General features: G+C 47.8%; 1 protein-coding gene across 3 annotated transcripts in view; it reads left to right on the top strand.

Moving 5' to 3' along the window:
* Positions 1 to 3,317: 3,317 nt before the first annotated feature.
* PRDM11 (PR/SET domain 11) overlaps positions 3,318 to 13,837 on the top strand; it is a 48,554-nt gene continuing 38,034 nt past the window's right edge. For 2 of the 3 annotated variants that reach the window (XM_053944970.1, XM_053944967.1), the window contains exon 1: positions 3,318 to 3,961. In XM_053944970.1, the coding sequence (XP_053800945.1) occupies positions 3,620 to 3,961 (342 nt within the window). In that variant the 5' untranslated portion in view covers positions 3,318 to 3,619. The remainder of the gene's footprint in view (positions 3,962 to 13,837) is intronic. The other variant, XM_053944968.1, reaches the window with a different exon arrangement.

The following is a 13,837-nucleotide window of genomic DNA, read 5'->3' as shown; positions in this document are numbered from 1 at the left end:
GTCCTGACTTCCACACTCTTTGCAGTGTTGTGCCTGAGACACTGGGTGTTTTTAGGTAAACTCATTCCACAAAATAAATCCAGACTCTTCTGATGCAGGGATCAGAATTTGCAGCTGACAGATGTACCTGCCAGCTCCCAGCACCGGAGCTCTGAAGACCATTTAACTGAAGCTTGATTCAGTTTTACCCACTTTTGCAAGCATTATTTTTTATACCATTTGCTAAAAGTTCAGTGTCAGTAGAAGAAACTTTTTGCCTCTGCAGAATATCTAGCATTTCATAGAGGAACAGATTTGACAGTATACTAGAAAGTCAACACTTAATTAGACAGTCATTCTGTCAACACCTAATCAGACAGTCATTCTGAACTGATGTTGCCATTTGTAAAGTTTTATTCTGAGAGCCTGTCAGACAGAGGAGAATTGCTGTGGGTGGTGGAGTGGGGTCTGAATGTACTTATTAAAAAAATAATTAATTCTACATCTTCTTAATAAGTGAGTAGGCAGCTTGTTGAAGAAGGGAAGCCTTTTCAAGTCCCAAAGGTAACGTTTTTGCAGAGGGAGTACAAATTTGCACCATCTTTCTTCCATAATATGTTTCTATATAGAAAATATACAAAATCTTCTTTATGGGGATCTTATCTCCTGATGGGATGAGTTGATCTTGGCTGGACACAAGGTGTCCACCAGAGCAGTCTATCACTCACCTCCTCAACCACACAGTGGAAAGAAAATACAATGACTAAAAGCTCATGGCTTGAAATAAGACAAGGAAAGATGACTCACCAATTACCATCATGGGCAAAACTGACCCAGCTTGGGAAAATTAGCTTATTACCAATCAAACCAGAGAAGGATAATGGGAAATAAAAACGAAATATTAAAACCCCTTCCCCCACCCCTCCCTTCTTCTGGGCTGAAATTTACAGGGAATGGGGCTGCAGTCAGTTCATCACATATTTTTTTCTTCTGCTCCTTCCTTCTTAGGGGGAGTACGCCTCACATTCTTCCCCTGCTCCACTGTGGGGTCCCTCCCACAGGCTTCAGTTCTTCACAAACTGCTCTTGTGCAGGTCTCCTGCAGGGTCTCAAGTCCTGCCAGCATACCTGCTCCAGTGTGGGTTCTTCTCTCCACAGCTCTTGCCAGGAGCCGATTTCCAGTGTGAGCTTCCCAAAGGGTCACAGCCTGATTTGAGCATCCACCCGCTTTGGTGTGGGGTCCTTCAGAGGGCAAAAGTAGGTATCTGCTACACCATGGACCACCATGGGCTGAAAGGACACACCTTGTCTCACCATGGTGTTCTTCACAGGCTGCCTGGAATCTCTGCTCTGGCACTTGGAGCACCTCCTCCCCTCCTTTTTCAATTGACCATGGTGTCTGGAGAGCTGTTTCTCTCATATACTCTCACTCCCCTCTCTGGCTGCAATTGCTGTTGCAGCTTTTCCTTCCCTTTTAAAATGTGTTATCACAGTGGCTGGTGGGCTTGGCCTTGGCCAGCACCAAGTCCAGCTTGGATCTGGCTGGAGTTGGCTCTGTCAGACATAGGAGAAGTTTCTGGCAGCCTCTCACAGAAGACACCCCTGTAGCCTCCTCACTACCCACACCTTGCCACACAAACCCAACACACCTGACTATTAAACATATCAAGGCGACTGGCACACATTAAAACAAGGCAACTCCCTCTCAATAAATTAGCACGCCTGTGTTTACAGGAAGACGTAATAGCTGTTATTTATATTGCATTTACATATTTAATTTTCTTTACAAATAAAAGCTTTATGTCTCCCTTTGAGCCTCCCCTTGCAGCCTTTGACTACAGTAGCTACAACTAAACTATTACTCCAAATTAGCCTGGCATTCAGTGTGCATTTGTATTACTCATTTGATTTTTATTGCTTTTTTAGTTATTATTTTTCCTCTTGGTTCATTCATCAATCATATTTACAAACCCATTGTTGCACTTACTGCCAGTTGAGTGTTCTCACACATTTCAGCACACAGAGAGAAACTGCAAACTAGGGCAGCTCTATTAGGATCTCTAATATTTCCGAGGAGTCTGAAGGTGCTGACAGCTTATGGTCTTTCCAAGGCAAGTGCAAGTGCCTCAAAGTCCATCTATCTGCAATTACTGGAAGGGGTAAAATGACACCGCACGCTTTTCCTCTGAGAAGGAATCCTCTCCCCAGAGGTTAGAAATGGGGAACAAAAAGCAAACTTCTGTTGGAGATCTGAGGACTGATACTCATTTGAACTTCAGAATAATCATCTGTGCCACACTGGCTGGTTTTGCAAAAAGAGCTCATTTTGAAGCTGAGTTGATTACCTTCCTTGTTGTTCTGCCAGGCAATTTAAATTAAGTGATACGTCAAGACCTAACCCTGAAGTTCCGCCACCCCACAATGCTCAGTGAGAGCAGTAGAAGCAGCTCAAGGATGGCAGGAGCAGGCCTCTATTTCGCTTGGGCTATATACTTTTTTACTTTTTGTCCTCACTCAATTTTTCTCTTCTTTATACCAACTTTGTATAGTAGGCACTTCAGAGTGGAGAGTATCAAGAGAGAATTTATTCCTCAGGACAGCAGAAAATGGTGTTTCTCAGAGCTACAGAAAATGGGAAGTAGTTCCAAGAATCCAATCCGGCACATTGTCACCACAGCCCCATTTGCATACAAGTCCATTGTCAAAACTGAAGGAACTGGAAAATTATGGCTATTTATCCATTCCTCTCTTTACCCCCCGTTGTGCCTCTTTTGGCAAAGCAGCTGAAGAGTTTGCATTGTTTCAAATTTCATGCTTGCAGATGGTTTTTATTTAGAATTTGTTTTATTGGTGAGACATGCTTCCTCTGTTTATTAAATTGTGCCTACTTTTTGTCATCTCTCATGTTGCCCGCAATTTCTGCGCAGAGCTCGAGGGTAGGGTTTGTTGTTACTGTTGCTGTTGGGTGGGTTACTTTTTGGGGGGGTAATCTGAAATATGATCGAGCTCCAAGCGCCGGGGAAACAGCGCGTCTTCTCATTCACTTTTTCCCGCTAAGAGCATGAGGCTCCCGACGGCCGGGCAGAGGAGCGGGGTGCTGCCGGGGGAACAGGCGCCCGGCCCGGGGCAACTCCGCCTCTGGCCCTGGCCGGCGGGGGAGCCCCGGGGCACGGCCGCGGGCGGGGGTCACGTCTGGCCGCCGTGGCGCGGAGGCGGGCGGCCCCGAGGGCGCGGGCGGGCGGCCGGGTCCGGCTCCGCGGGGCGCCGCGGCGGCTGCCGGGCGGCGGCAGGTGGTGGCCGCGGCAGCGCCCGGGGGGGAGCCCGGCGGCTCGGCCGGGACGGACCTCTCGGTCGGCGGCTCCCCCCGCGCGGTGCCCGCGGGCCGTCCGGGCGGGTTTTGTCCTCCAGAGCCGCCCCGAGCCCCCGGCCGGCCGCGGGCGCTGATCGCCGGCGGCTCCGCGCGGAACTCGTAAGCTCCGGAGCAGGAGGTGGGAACGGTGGGCGGTTTGGGCTTGCTCGGCTTCTGCGTTTGTTTTTTGGTGTTTTTTCCCCCCCTAGCTGTATGCGGCTTTTGGGGTTTGTTTTTTATTATTTTTTCCCCTCCTCTCTTCCCACCGCGGATATTTGGAAGGAAAGCGGGAATGCCGCGGGGGAGAGCCTCGGCGGGCCGGGCCGGGCCGGGCCGGACCGGCGGCGCCTCCCCCCGGTTCGGGGGGTCCCCGGGCTCGGCCCCCGAACGCCCCTCTCTTCCGTTCTCCATGTCATTTCCTGTGCTAATAAGATGGTGGTCACGGCCGGGAGGGAGGGAGCCGCCGCTGCCGCCTCCGCCGAGCCCGGCCCGGCCCCGGGACCCGTCCTCGCCTGGGACTAGCCAGGGGGGCCGGCGGGGTGGGAGGGCGCAGCCAGCCGGGCTCCCCCCGCCCCTCCCGGGCGGAGCGGGCCCCCCGACGCCGAGGCGGGCTCCCCGCGCCCGCAGTGCCGAGGTGAGTCAGCCTCGCTGGTAGCCAAGGTGGCCACGAAAATGGCTGCGGAGCGCGGGGGGGAAACCCGTCCCAGCCCGGGGGGGAGGTCCGGCCGAAGGGTGCCCGCAGCGGGTGGGGCGGCGGCGGAGACCCGCGGGCACAGCTATCTCCCCCGCTTCCCCGCCCGTGTCGCTTTCCCCCCTCGGGGCGGGCTGCGCGGGGCCCGGCCCGTCCCCGCCGCTCCCGCCGCGCCGCTCCCGCCCGCGCCGCGGCTGCGCCCGCGCGGCCCCCCCCCCCGCCCCGCCCGCGGCCGCCAGCGGGGCCGGCGACTGACGCGGCCGGCGGCCAATGGGCGGCGGGGGCGGGCGGGCGCGCGCCACATTGGAACGCGGGGCGGGGCGGCGCGGGGCACTCCCGGGCGGCGGCCGCGGGACACGGGCACCCCCCCCCCGGGGACACGGGCACCCCCGTGCGGGACAAGGGCACCCCCCCGGGGACACGGGCACCCTCCCGGGGACACGGGCACCCCCGTGCGGGACAAGGGCACCCTGCCCCCATGCGAGACACGGGCGCCCCAAGGGGACACGGGCACCCCCGTGCGGGACACGGGCACCCCTCCGGGGACACGGGCACCCGTCTGCGACATCGCTCGCGCCCCGTGCACAGACCCAGGGCAGAGCTGCCTTGCGCCGCTCAGCCGGGATGCTCTCTTAACTCTCGCAGAAAAACTCCAAATGCATCTTCTTGGGCCTTCTTCCCTGTGTGGGTTTGTTTTTTGTTATTTTTTTTTTTAACTTACAGAATTTCTCAAGTTTCTTTGCAAATGGTGCTATATCGCTTCCATTTCAGAGAGAAATGGAAGATGCCTCCAGAGTCCCCTTTTCAGATCTCTAAAAAAAAAAAAAAACAAAACAAACTGGCCTGTGGGCAAAACTGTTGGCTCACTGTTTTCTTCCTTTTTTTCCTGTGATTAATGCCTCTCATAAGTGGGAGGAGAACTGGCAGAATCAGCTTAAAAAAATACCAGCCTAACTGTAAGATAGGATTGTTTTCCAGCACTGCAGGTGTGTGCAGCGGTTTGTTGAGCAGCAAAGGAGCCCCAGCCCGAAATATCCAGCAGGCTCTTGGATCCGGTCCTGCCGGCAAGGTTTAACTCCCTGTGAGACTGGCAGAACACAAGCTCACTGCCTGGGTTGGGCTTCACATCCCCTAAATTTCCGTTTGTCTAATGACCAAGATTACAAGCAGTGAAAGTGGAAAGGGAAATGAGTCTCCTGACTTTCTAATGAATTGTGTATAAACCACTTTTGCTTTTCAAGTGCAAGCTGCAGTCAGAAACAAAAGTAGTGAGATGATGGATGTTTGCTTCTTGCAAGAGGTGCTTTTGGACCAAAGGTGCTCCTGCTCTAGAAGGAATAGTTTAGTACAGGGCTGAGTGCCATGGAGCTCTTGAAATACATGCAGCCTGCAAAGAGTTAAATGTTGGCGTGGCCAAGGACTGTGTTAGCAAAGGAGGGGTTGGCTGCTGGAACCACTCACCAGGGAGGATTTGAGGTAGCCATGGGAGATGCTGAAGTTTGGCTCTTGGCTGAATGCTGAATTGACCGATCTCACTACGGCATGCAGTAGCAGGACCAGGGCGAGTTGTTTTTCTCCCGTGCCCAGGAGTCATGTCAAAGGCTGCTGCTCCTTCCAGCTGTTTGTGGAGCATGAAGGAGTTCCTCAGGCTCCTGACTCAGTGCTGTCTTTGGTGCGGAGCTCTCTGGTTTTGGGATACTGGCCTGTTGTTCCTCTAGCATCTTTGGGGACCATGCATGAAGCATGGTGCTTTCTGGCACAGTTTGTGGGGGATTCTCAATATCAGCCTTATTGCTCACTGATAGCAATTGCTTGCACTTTTTTTAACAACTAAAGGGGAGTATTGTGAGGATAGGACCTGATTTTAAATAATGAGGGCAAAAGCAAGGACTTCTTTGAAACCTGATATTTTATGAACTGATGGAAGGTCCATCTTACTGGGATGGGATGGGGGCAGCTTGTTGCTCGTATTCCTTGCTGGAAAGTGATGGAACTGCTTGAAATTGGTAGGAGCAGTGTAAAGGTTGTGAACAGTGCATGAGGAGCCTGAAGCAGGAGGGCTCCTGCACTGCAGCAGACTGGCTTTACGATCAGGGAGCTACAGGCATTGTGGGGAGTGGAAGTTGCCACTCTGAGTCAGGAATCAAAGTGTGTATATCAATGAGAAATACAACAAGCCTAGGCAAGAGAGGTCTTTTTGTAGAGAGTGCCACGTACACTTTCGTACACTTTATCCTTCTGTGGTTTCTTTTTTTTTTAATATTATTTTTTTCTTTTCATAACTTCTTTCTCATGCTGGTTAATTCCCAAGTGGAGTTGTGGGGTTTTAAGTATTTTTTCCCCGTGTCCATTTATGCAAGATACATATATGCTTCTACCTAACTCTTTATTCTTAAAATTGCTGTTAGCAGGGCCTGTCCCTTGGTGCTACTAAACCATTTCCAGAGCTCTTAAAATGCTGCCTAATATTTGTGACATTTTGGGGTAGCATATTTAAAATCATTACTGCCAATCCGATGGTGTTACATGGATGTGAAAATTTGCACAGAGAAACTAAATGTAGTCCCAAAAACAAAATGGTTTGGGTTTGTTTTTTTGTTTGATAGCCAAGTAGTAATGCTATAGGTTAACTTGGGGACCTTCAGAACAAAGAAATAAGCTGCTAAAACTTGATGTGAAGACTGGACCAGTGAGAAGTAGTGACTTGTTTCCAGTGGAGTGAGTCCACGTGGGAACTTCTGATGACTCCTCTGGAATATGTATACCTGAGACCTGTGGTTTTCCTAAGTAAAGCCAAAACAAGCAAATATCGCTTTTATTCTTCAGTTTGCATTGCAGCTTTCTGGCATTTTAAGAAATCTGGAGTCAGCTGGATACACATCTGGGTTTGCTTGATGTATCTTCTTGCGTCAGTGCTGTGTTGCCTGATCTGTTCTCTCACCTGAGCACAGACCCTCCAGACCCTGGGGCTGAGAGCTGCTTGAGGCAGCAGCATAGCCAGTGAAGGGAGTCAGCACGTGCAATATCCGCTGGCATTGAGCAAGTGGCAGAATTCCTGCTGGCCAGCAACTGGGCAGCCCTGCTGTGGGATGCTGGCTTTGCTGCTTCACGTTTCAGCCCTTGTCATGCTGTGGCGTTTCTCATTGTAACTGACTGTATTGCGCTCCTGCCTGAGGCTTTCTTGTAGTGGGTGAAGTTTCTTAGACCACAGCTCTTGTGCAGCTGCAGGCAGTTTTAGTGCCTCCTGTTGCACTGATGCCTCTGCATTAGTGGAGTAAAGAAGGCTTTAATTTCGCAGGGTTTTCTGTTCTCCCTGTGACCTCTTCTTTGCTACCAAAGGTGTTTTTAAATAAAGCCTCTAGAGAAATGTTCCTTGTAAAGCTACATAGTAAAATGTGGCTTTTCAGGAATTCCTCCTAGTTAAACTTGTTTGTGCAAGTGGATTCCAATAGCAAGTCCTACCGCCCTAAGAAAGGCAGAGGACAAGGTGAGAGGTTCATGCAGTCCTGTATGGCATCTTTGGAAAGATGAGGGAAAAGGAAAGGGAATAATTTTGCAGGTACAAGAGGCCAAAAGCAATGGAAAACAGAGCAATCCTGTGGCATTTTTGAAAGGTAGTGGCAGCCAAGGTGGATGGACAAGAAACCTGGTCCATCCAGGAGGAGGGCCACACAAGTATGCCATGCTGGAGAAGTTTTTCTTTTTAATGCACACCATGAGAGACAATGCTGATAGAAAAGACTGGGAGAATTGAGAGCCAAAAAGCAGAGGTGAAGGAGAAAATTTTGACTTGGCAACTAGAATGATGTTTTCCATGTGGTTTTTTAGATGTTTGGTCACTGTCCACTACACCTAGGCTTTGAAGTTCAGATAGAATTGAAGGTGGTACTAGCACAAGCATTTTTTCAACTTCCATCCCGAGCTTTTCACATAAGTGCAAGAGCATATGTTTCTGCAGAGACAGTCAATTCAAAATATTGACACTTAAAGCTTTGCTGTTGTGTTTCTTGGTCATGGCTCCATTTGTGGGGGCATGATAATTGTATCCTTCAGAGCTGTTATTGAAAGGGCATTTCTCTCTGCAAGGCTGGAAGGCAGTACTCGGGCTCAGAACAGTTCCTCTGCAGTTAGAAGGTAAAAGCATTATAGATATAATTTAAGGTTTAAGCTGCAGAAACTGGCAGCCTCTAGCAGTCAGTCAGTAATGTGTACTGCAGAGCTGTTTCAATGCAGTCCCTCACTCATGGACAGCCGTCAGTAAGGGGCCTGTGAGAAGGATCTGTCATAAGCCAAGTTGTCCAATTTGAGCATGCTCTGATAAATGGCTTCCTTTCTCTGCCCCCTTTCTTCTCCCTTCCTCAGGCTTTGGCTTTTCAGCAAGGCTTTTCCTTCGCCTGTAGTGACTTGTCCCAGAGGACGGGCTGCTGTTCTAAAGTCTTGGCATCAAGCCCTACTGGGACTGCCACTCCCAGCGCTTGCCTTGCTGCCTGTGCTGCTGTCAGCTGGGGCTGGCTTCTGCCTGTGGAAACCTGGCTGTGGGTAGTGGGGAGATGTATAAGGACAGAGTGGCAAAAGTTCATGGGAGATGATGTGGGGGATTAACTCATGAAGCAGCTCTAGGGTCGCTGTAATTAGCTTCCCTGAGAGCCAGCAGTGCTCCTGCCTTGCGCAGTGGGAGCTGAGGCACTGAGCATCCTGTGCTGGTCCCCAAGCCAGGTCATCTCTGTGGGCTGCACGGCACTGGCTCCAGGCTCCTGACTATGGATCAGGGCGTCTGGGGAACACAGCTCCAGTGGTCCTCCACTAACACCCTTTCAGAGTGTTTCAGAGTGTTGAAGGCTTCTAACTGGGGCTTGTATTGGTCAGGGCCATCAGTCATTTGCAGGCTGATAATCAATATTAAATATTTTCTAGTGCTTTCCTTTTTTAGTACAATGAAGCTCTATTTTGAAAATGTATCATATAAACTGCATCATAATATGCTAGGTGGAGTTGTGTGGACCTTCAACTGTAGACTCTAAATTAAGTGTTCACAGCATCTTCCTTGGAAGATGTCCTAAGTTTGACCTAGTATGTTCCTCTTTACACCTTTAATTTGTACAAACCTTGACTTCCTCATGTCTATGTATATCAAGGTGATTTGCTGTTGTTTGGGTTTTTAAATTTCTTCTAATGCTGCTGGAGTACTTCATGTGGTCTGCTCTTTCTTTTGACTTGGAGACTCCTTGCTTGGAAATGCTAATAGGAATGCTAAATACGCCACAGTTTGCAGAATCCAGTCCTTTTATCAGTTCTGGGGAAATTAATGAAAACTCTTGGAAACTGACTGAGGGAAAAATCCATACTGATGACACAGAAGCATACTTTTATGAGCAATAAAATATGTTCTGTAGTTGTCATGTTTCACACCTAGGCTTGCCGATTGTCTTTTCTGGGATCAAATTAGTTCAATCAGCTAGAAGACTAGAAGTTTTTAAATTACTATTTTTCTTTTCCCTTTGTGATTGTAAAGACAACATTATTATATATGGTATTGTAAGTTGCTTTTTTCCTTGAAAATTCTACCTCAGGTGGGGAAGGGCCGGCTGCTATGTGGGTGTAGAGGTGCCTGACCCTCAGTGCAAAGTCCCACCAGCTAATGCTGCATTGCTGTTGCAAAGGTGGTAGCTCCAGAACAGCAGATCCGCTATTGTGTCTCCTAGATGTGCTGAGACAGATGCTAATGTGTTCTCTCTAGCTGTAGTGGAGTTAACTGGTGATTGGCTGGGTGTTTTTTTTAACCAGGTCTCATTACTTATCAGGTGTTGAGATGTTGCTTTTGAATTCTTCTAGTATAGTTGGTGAATGCAGTCCCTTAGTGACTTGCACACATGACATTATTCTGACATGCTCCCTCTGCTTTTTGGACTGGAATTGAATGAGTTCTTGGGCTCTTTCTGTGCTTCCGCTAATCAGTGTTTTAAAAATATCCATAGTGTAAAGGACCAGGTATTTCTGTGCAACCCAGTACCTTTATGTAGAAGATGCACTTAAGGTTGCACATACAGACCAGAAATGCTTGGCCCCTGCTGGAAATTTTTTTCTAGTTAGCTGTGTTAGGATATACAGGGTCTGAACACCCCTCTCTCTGTATGGAAGAGAATGTGCAGATCAAATTGTGGTGGTGGTGAATTCAGCACACGGATATCTGGTTTCTTGGCAGATCTGACACTGGGAGTATCTGGACTGCTGCCTGTCACAAGGAAAAGGGGGTCGGTGTGACCCATGCTCAGCCACTACTCATCCAAGCCATGTAACATGAGTCCCTAACCTGTAGACAGATTTACCAGCTCTGAATAATGTCTGTTGTGCTGTGAGATCTTATCTTCCTAATGGCCTGCAAGAGGGTACAAATGAGGAGAAATAAATACTGCTCTTGCTTTTGCTTCCTCTGCATTTTATGGAACAGGTGATGTGTTCTCATTTGGCCTGCTGTGTTTGTTAGTGCTTTTAAAGGACTGAGCTAGTTTGTCAGAATTTTGGGAACAAGTGAAAGGAAGATCTGCTCCTACCTTCTCATTATCTTCCACATACTCTTTCCCTTTTTGCTGAACAAGTAAAAAGAAAGGAGCTGCCTGTCATGTCCTGAAGTCCAACTAGAGTGAAACTACTGTAACAACCACATAGGAATTGCCCTGTAACATCCTTCCACAGAAACAGGCACCAACTAGATAAATGGTGCCAAAGCAGGATTTTAGCTTCGTTTTGCATCTGTACTCATAGGTCCCAACGGAATGGGGATTCCCCTGCACCTGAAACTGCCTGCCTAGAAGTATTGGTGCTCCAGAGGCTTTACAATTATACATTTGATTCCTGAAGCTTTTGAGTTGGGTGGTGGGAGGGAGCATTGTTCAATAACCAGGTGCCTCCTGGAAGTCCAGAGGTCTCTTGTAAGAGTGGAGGTTTTTCATCGGCCTTTGGGATAAAGAGCTTTGAGTTACAATTTGTAAGTGATAGTCTGCTCAAGACACTTTCTGTCATGTGACTGTATCGAGAGTGAAATCGTGTTTTGTGATTCCTGATAGAATCACTGGTGTATGTAAAGGCAGACCAGCACTTGGTTGTTGCTGTTGAGTGGGTTGTTGGTTTTGTGCAGGAAAAAGGAGCTCTGGTAAAATGCACTGAATTTTCTGAGTTGTTGGAGCAGTTTGATTTTAGTGCATAGCTTGGCCATGGCTCACAGACGTGTGTGCAAGCCTGTCCATCCATTTGGTCTTCTGACACAGCTAAACATTCACCAATGGAAGAAAAAGACAGCATACCGCAGGTAATCTTTCTTTTTTAAAGAAAGGAAAAGCTGGAACTTCTGGAAGAGTGTTGAGTGGAAGGCCGTCTTTTTAGAAGATGGATGTGCTTTCAGAGGGAGCTAATTTTGACACTAAGGAAATGTATGTAGAGCTGATTGCTGGCCAGGTGCCAGTGACTGAAGGGCACCGGAGGCTGAATGCCAGGTAGTGCTGGCACTTCAGCCCATGACGGTTGGGTTGCATGAATTATCCCTCTGCCTTCCAGTTAATTTTATCCTGTTGATTTTTCATGAATCATTTCCCATATCTGTAGGTTAGAAATTAAAGTGGAAGTTTGCTAGCCAGAATAGCCACATCTGCTATTTAGAAACCAATGTCTGGGGTTTGCTTCCTTCCCACCCCCACACCTTCCCTTTCCCCTTTTACCTCCATCATTGTTGAAATACATGAATCACTAGTGTTGCTCATCTAAAAAATTTTTAGGCTGACCAGCCTGCACAGGTGCGAGGGTGTTCTGGGTACATGCAACCTCACTGTGGGCAATGGGATGGCAGGCAGATGCTCAGTGCTATGTGGCAGGGTCCCAGGTGCACAGTGATGCTGGCAGGACCTGACCAGGGCATCTTGAATTTCCTGCACATGCTTTATAAAGCATTAAAGACATTCCAGTGTCTTTTCCCTCTCTTAACACAGCAGAAGAGCAGGAGTGTGACAGTGGCCCAGCCTCATGTGCCTACCAAACACTTCCTCTCTCCAGCTTTTTTGTCTGTCCATGAATGAGAGTAAAAAGTCATTTGGGCAATAAATTCACATCTCTGCTTCCCGTTGTTGAACTGTGTACCCTTGAGTGCTATTGGGGCTGACAGCTGGGCCAGCAGCAAGGGAAGGATAAGTTCATTATTCAGAAGTTGATTGCTACAAGTCAGGATCCAGGGACTCACATGGGAGTTGTGTAGCATGGGGCCCTGTCGTTGAGCAGTTTTGCTGGCAGCTGTGCTAAGGAAAAAAGCACATTCCCTTGAAATATAGTGAGCACTAGATGAGTGAGAGGAGGTCTCTAGCTTGCTCATGTTCACTTTTATTCAGTCTTGGTATATTGCAGCAAATGCAGGAGACTGAGTGAATGATTGTGTTGGGATAGTTTTGAAAATTGCCAAGTGGATGGCCCAGGAAAATAAAAGCTGGGGAGCATGACACCAATCCTAGGTAAATATAAAATTATCCATGCCTGAAAATTGGTGTCATGGAAAGTATTTTGTACTTCTTAAAAAGGTCTGATTTTGTTCTTGGAGAAGTTTACTGTTGGTTTAAAGAGACATCTCTAGATGTGATATGCAATTATATATAAAAGGCAGCTAACTCAGTGTGTGAGGATCCAATTAATATCCAGTGCGAGAGAATATCAATAAAATATATGTGGCTTAGGAAGTGAAGGCAGTGATTGATAGAGAACCAGCATCCAATAAATAAGCTGAAGTGTCAGTATAAACAGTAAGGAGGATGAAGGATACTCTTAAGGTTAAGGACAGTACTAGCACACTAATAAATCAACTGTTTGAGAATTGACTTTAAGATGAACATAGAAAATATCTTCTCAACATCAAAAGATCACGGTTCTGGCATTGCCACCTTAGATGAGGGGAGCAAATAATCCAGCTATTTTAAGCTAGAGCTTGATCATTTTACAGAAGAGTCTCTGCAACATGATATGTGGAGGCTGTGTTTTCAAAGAAGTAGACTTGATGACCCTTCTTGTCGGATAAGGGGAAGGGAGAAGCCAGTTCTGCCCGACACGTACTTAATGATGCAGAAGACATGACTCATCAGTGACAAACTGTGTAGATGAAGCATGTTTGGTGAATTGTAGCTGTTGATAGGGACAGGACAGTGTAATGCAGTTTGTTTGGTAAATGAGATTATTGAAGCCGAATAATTTTCACACAGACAAGTGGAGATTTATGAACCTGGCAAGGCTTGTCTTGAACGTGATCTGTGAAGGGAGGCTGTGTCCTGAGCAGTCCCATGTGAGAACATGGGGGTCAGAATGGGCAGGTGGCCCTGGGGAGCTTTCTGTGCCAGGTCCTAGCGGGAAGAGACAGCCATGATTTTGGACACAAGCAGGATGGTAATGAATCAGGGTGAGGAGGTAGTTTTACATCTGTAAACCTTATATTTACTGCAGAATCAGTCTTATATCAGTGTGGCTTTCTAATGCCAGCATCTTGAATTAATACAGAGAAAATTGGAAGAGTTACACAGAAGAATGATACAAGTTGTTGGAAAGCTAAGAAGATACTGCATGGGTACATATCCGGGGCTCTGCTATGTATGTGGTTTTATTCAGTGCTTATCACTATTGCTATCCATACACCTTTTGGTAGTGCCTTAAGGAAGAAGGCTTACAGCTGCCACTTAGTTCTACTCTTATTCTGTCCTTAGGGAGAAAAATGGTAAAATAACATCTAGTTTTAGTACTGGGGCTTTGTGTCTGTTTGTTTTAACTTTATAAATGTAGGTATATATTTATGTTGAA

Source organism: Vidua chalybeata, chromosome 6, assembly GCF_026979565.1.
Source record: "Vidua chalybeata isolate OUT-0048 chromosome 6, bVidCha1 merged haplotype, whole genome shotgun sequence".
NCBI classification, from domain to species: domain Eukaryota; kingdom Metazoa; phylum Chordata; class Aves; order Passeriformes; family Viduidae; genus Vidua; species Vidua chalybeata.
Note: the sequence above shows the minus strand (reverse complement) of the source record. Positions and strands in the feature narration are given on the sequence as shown.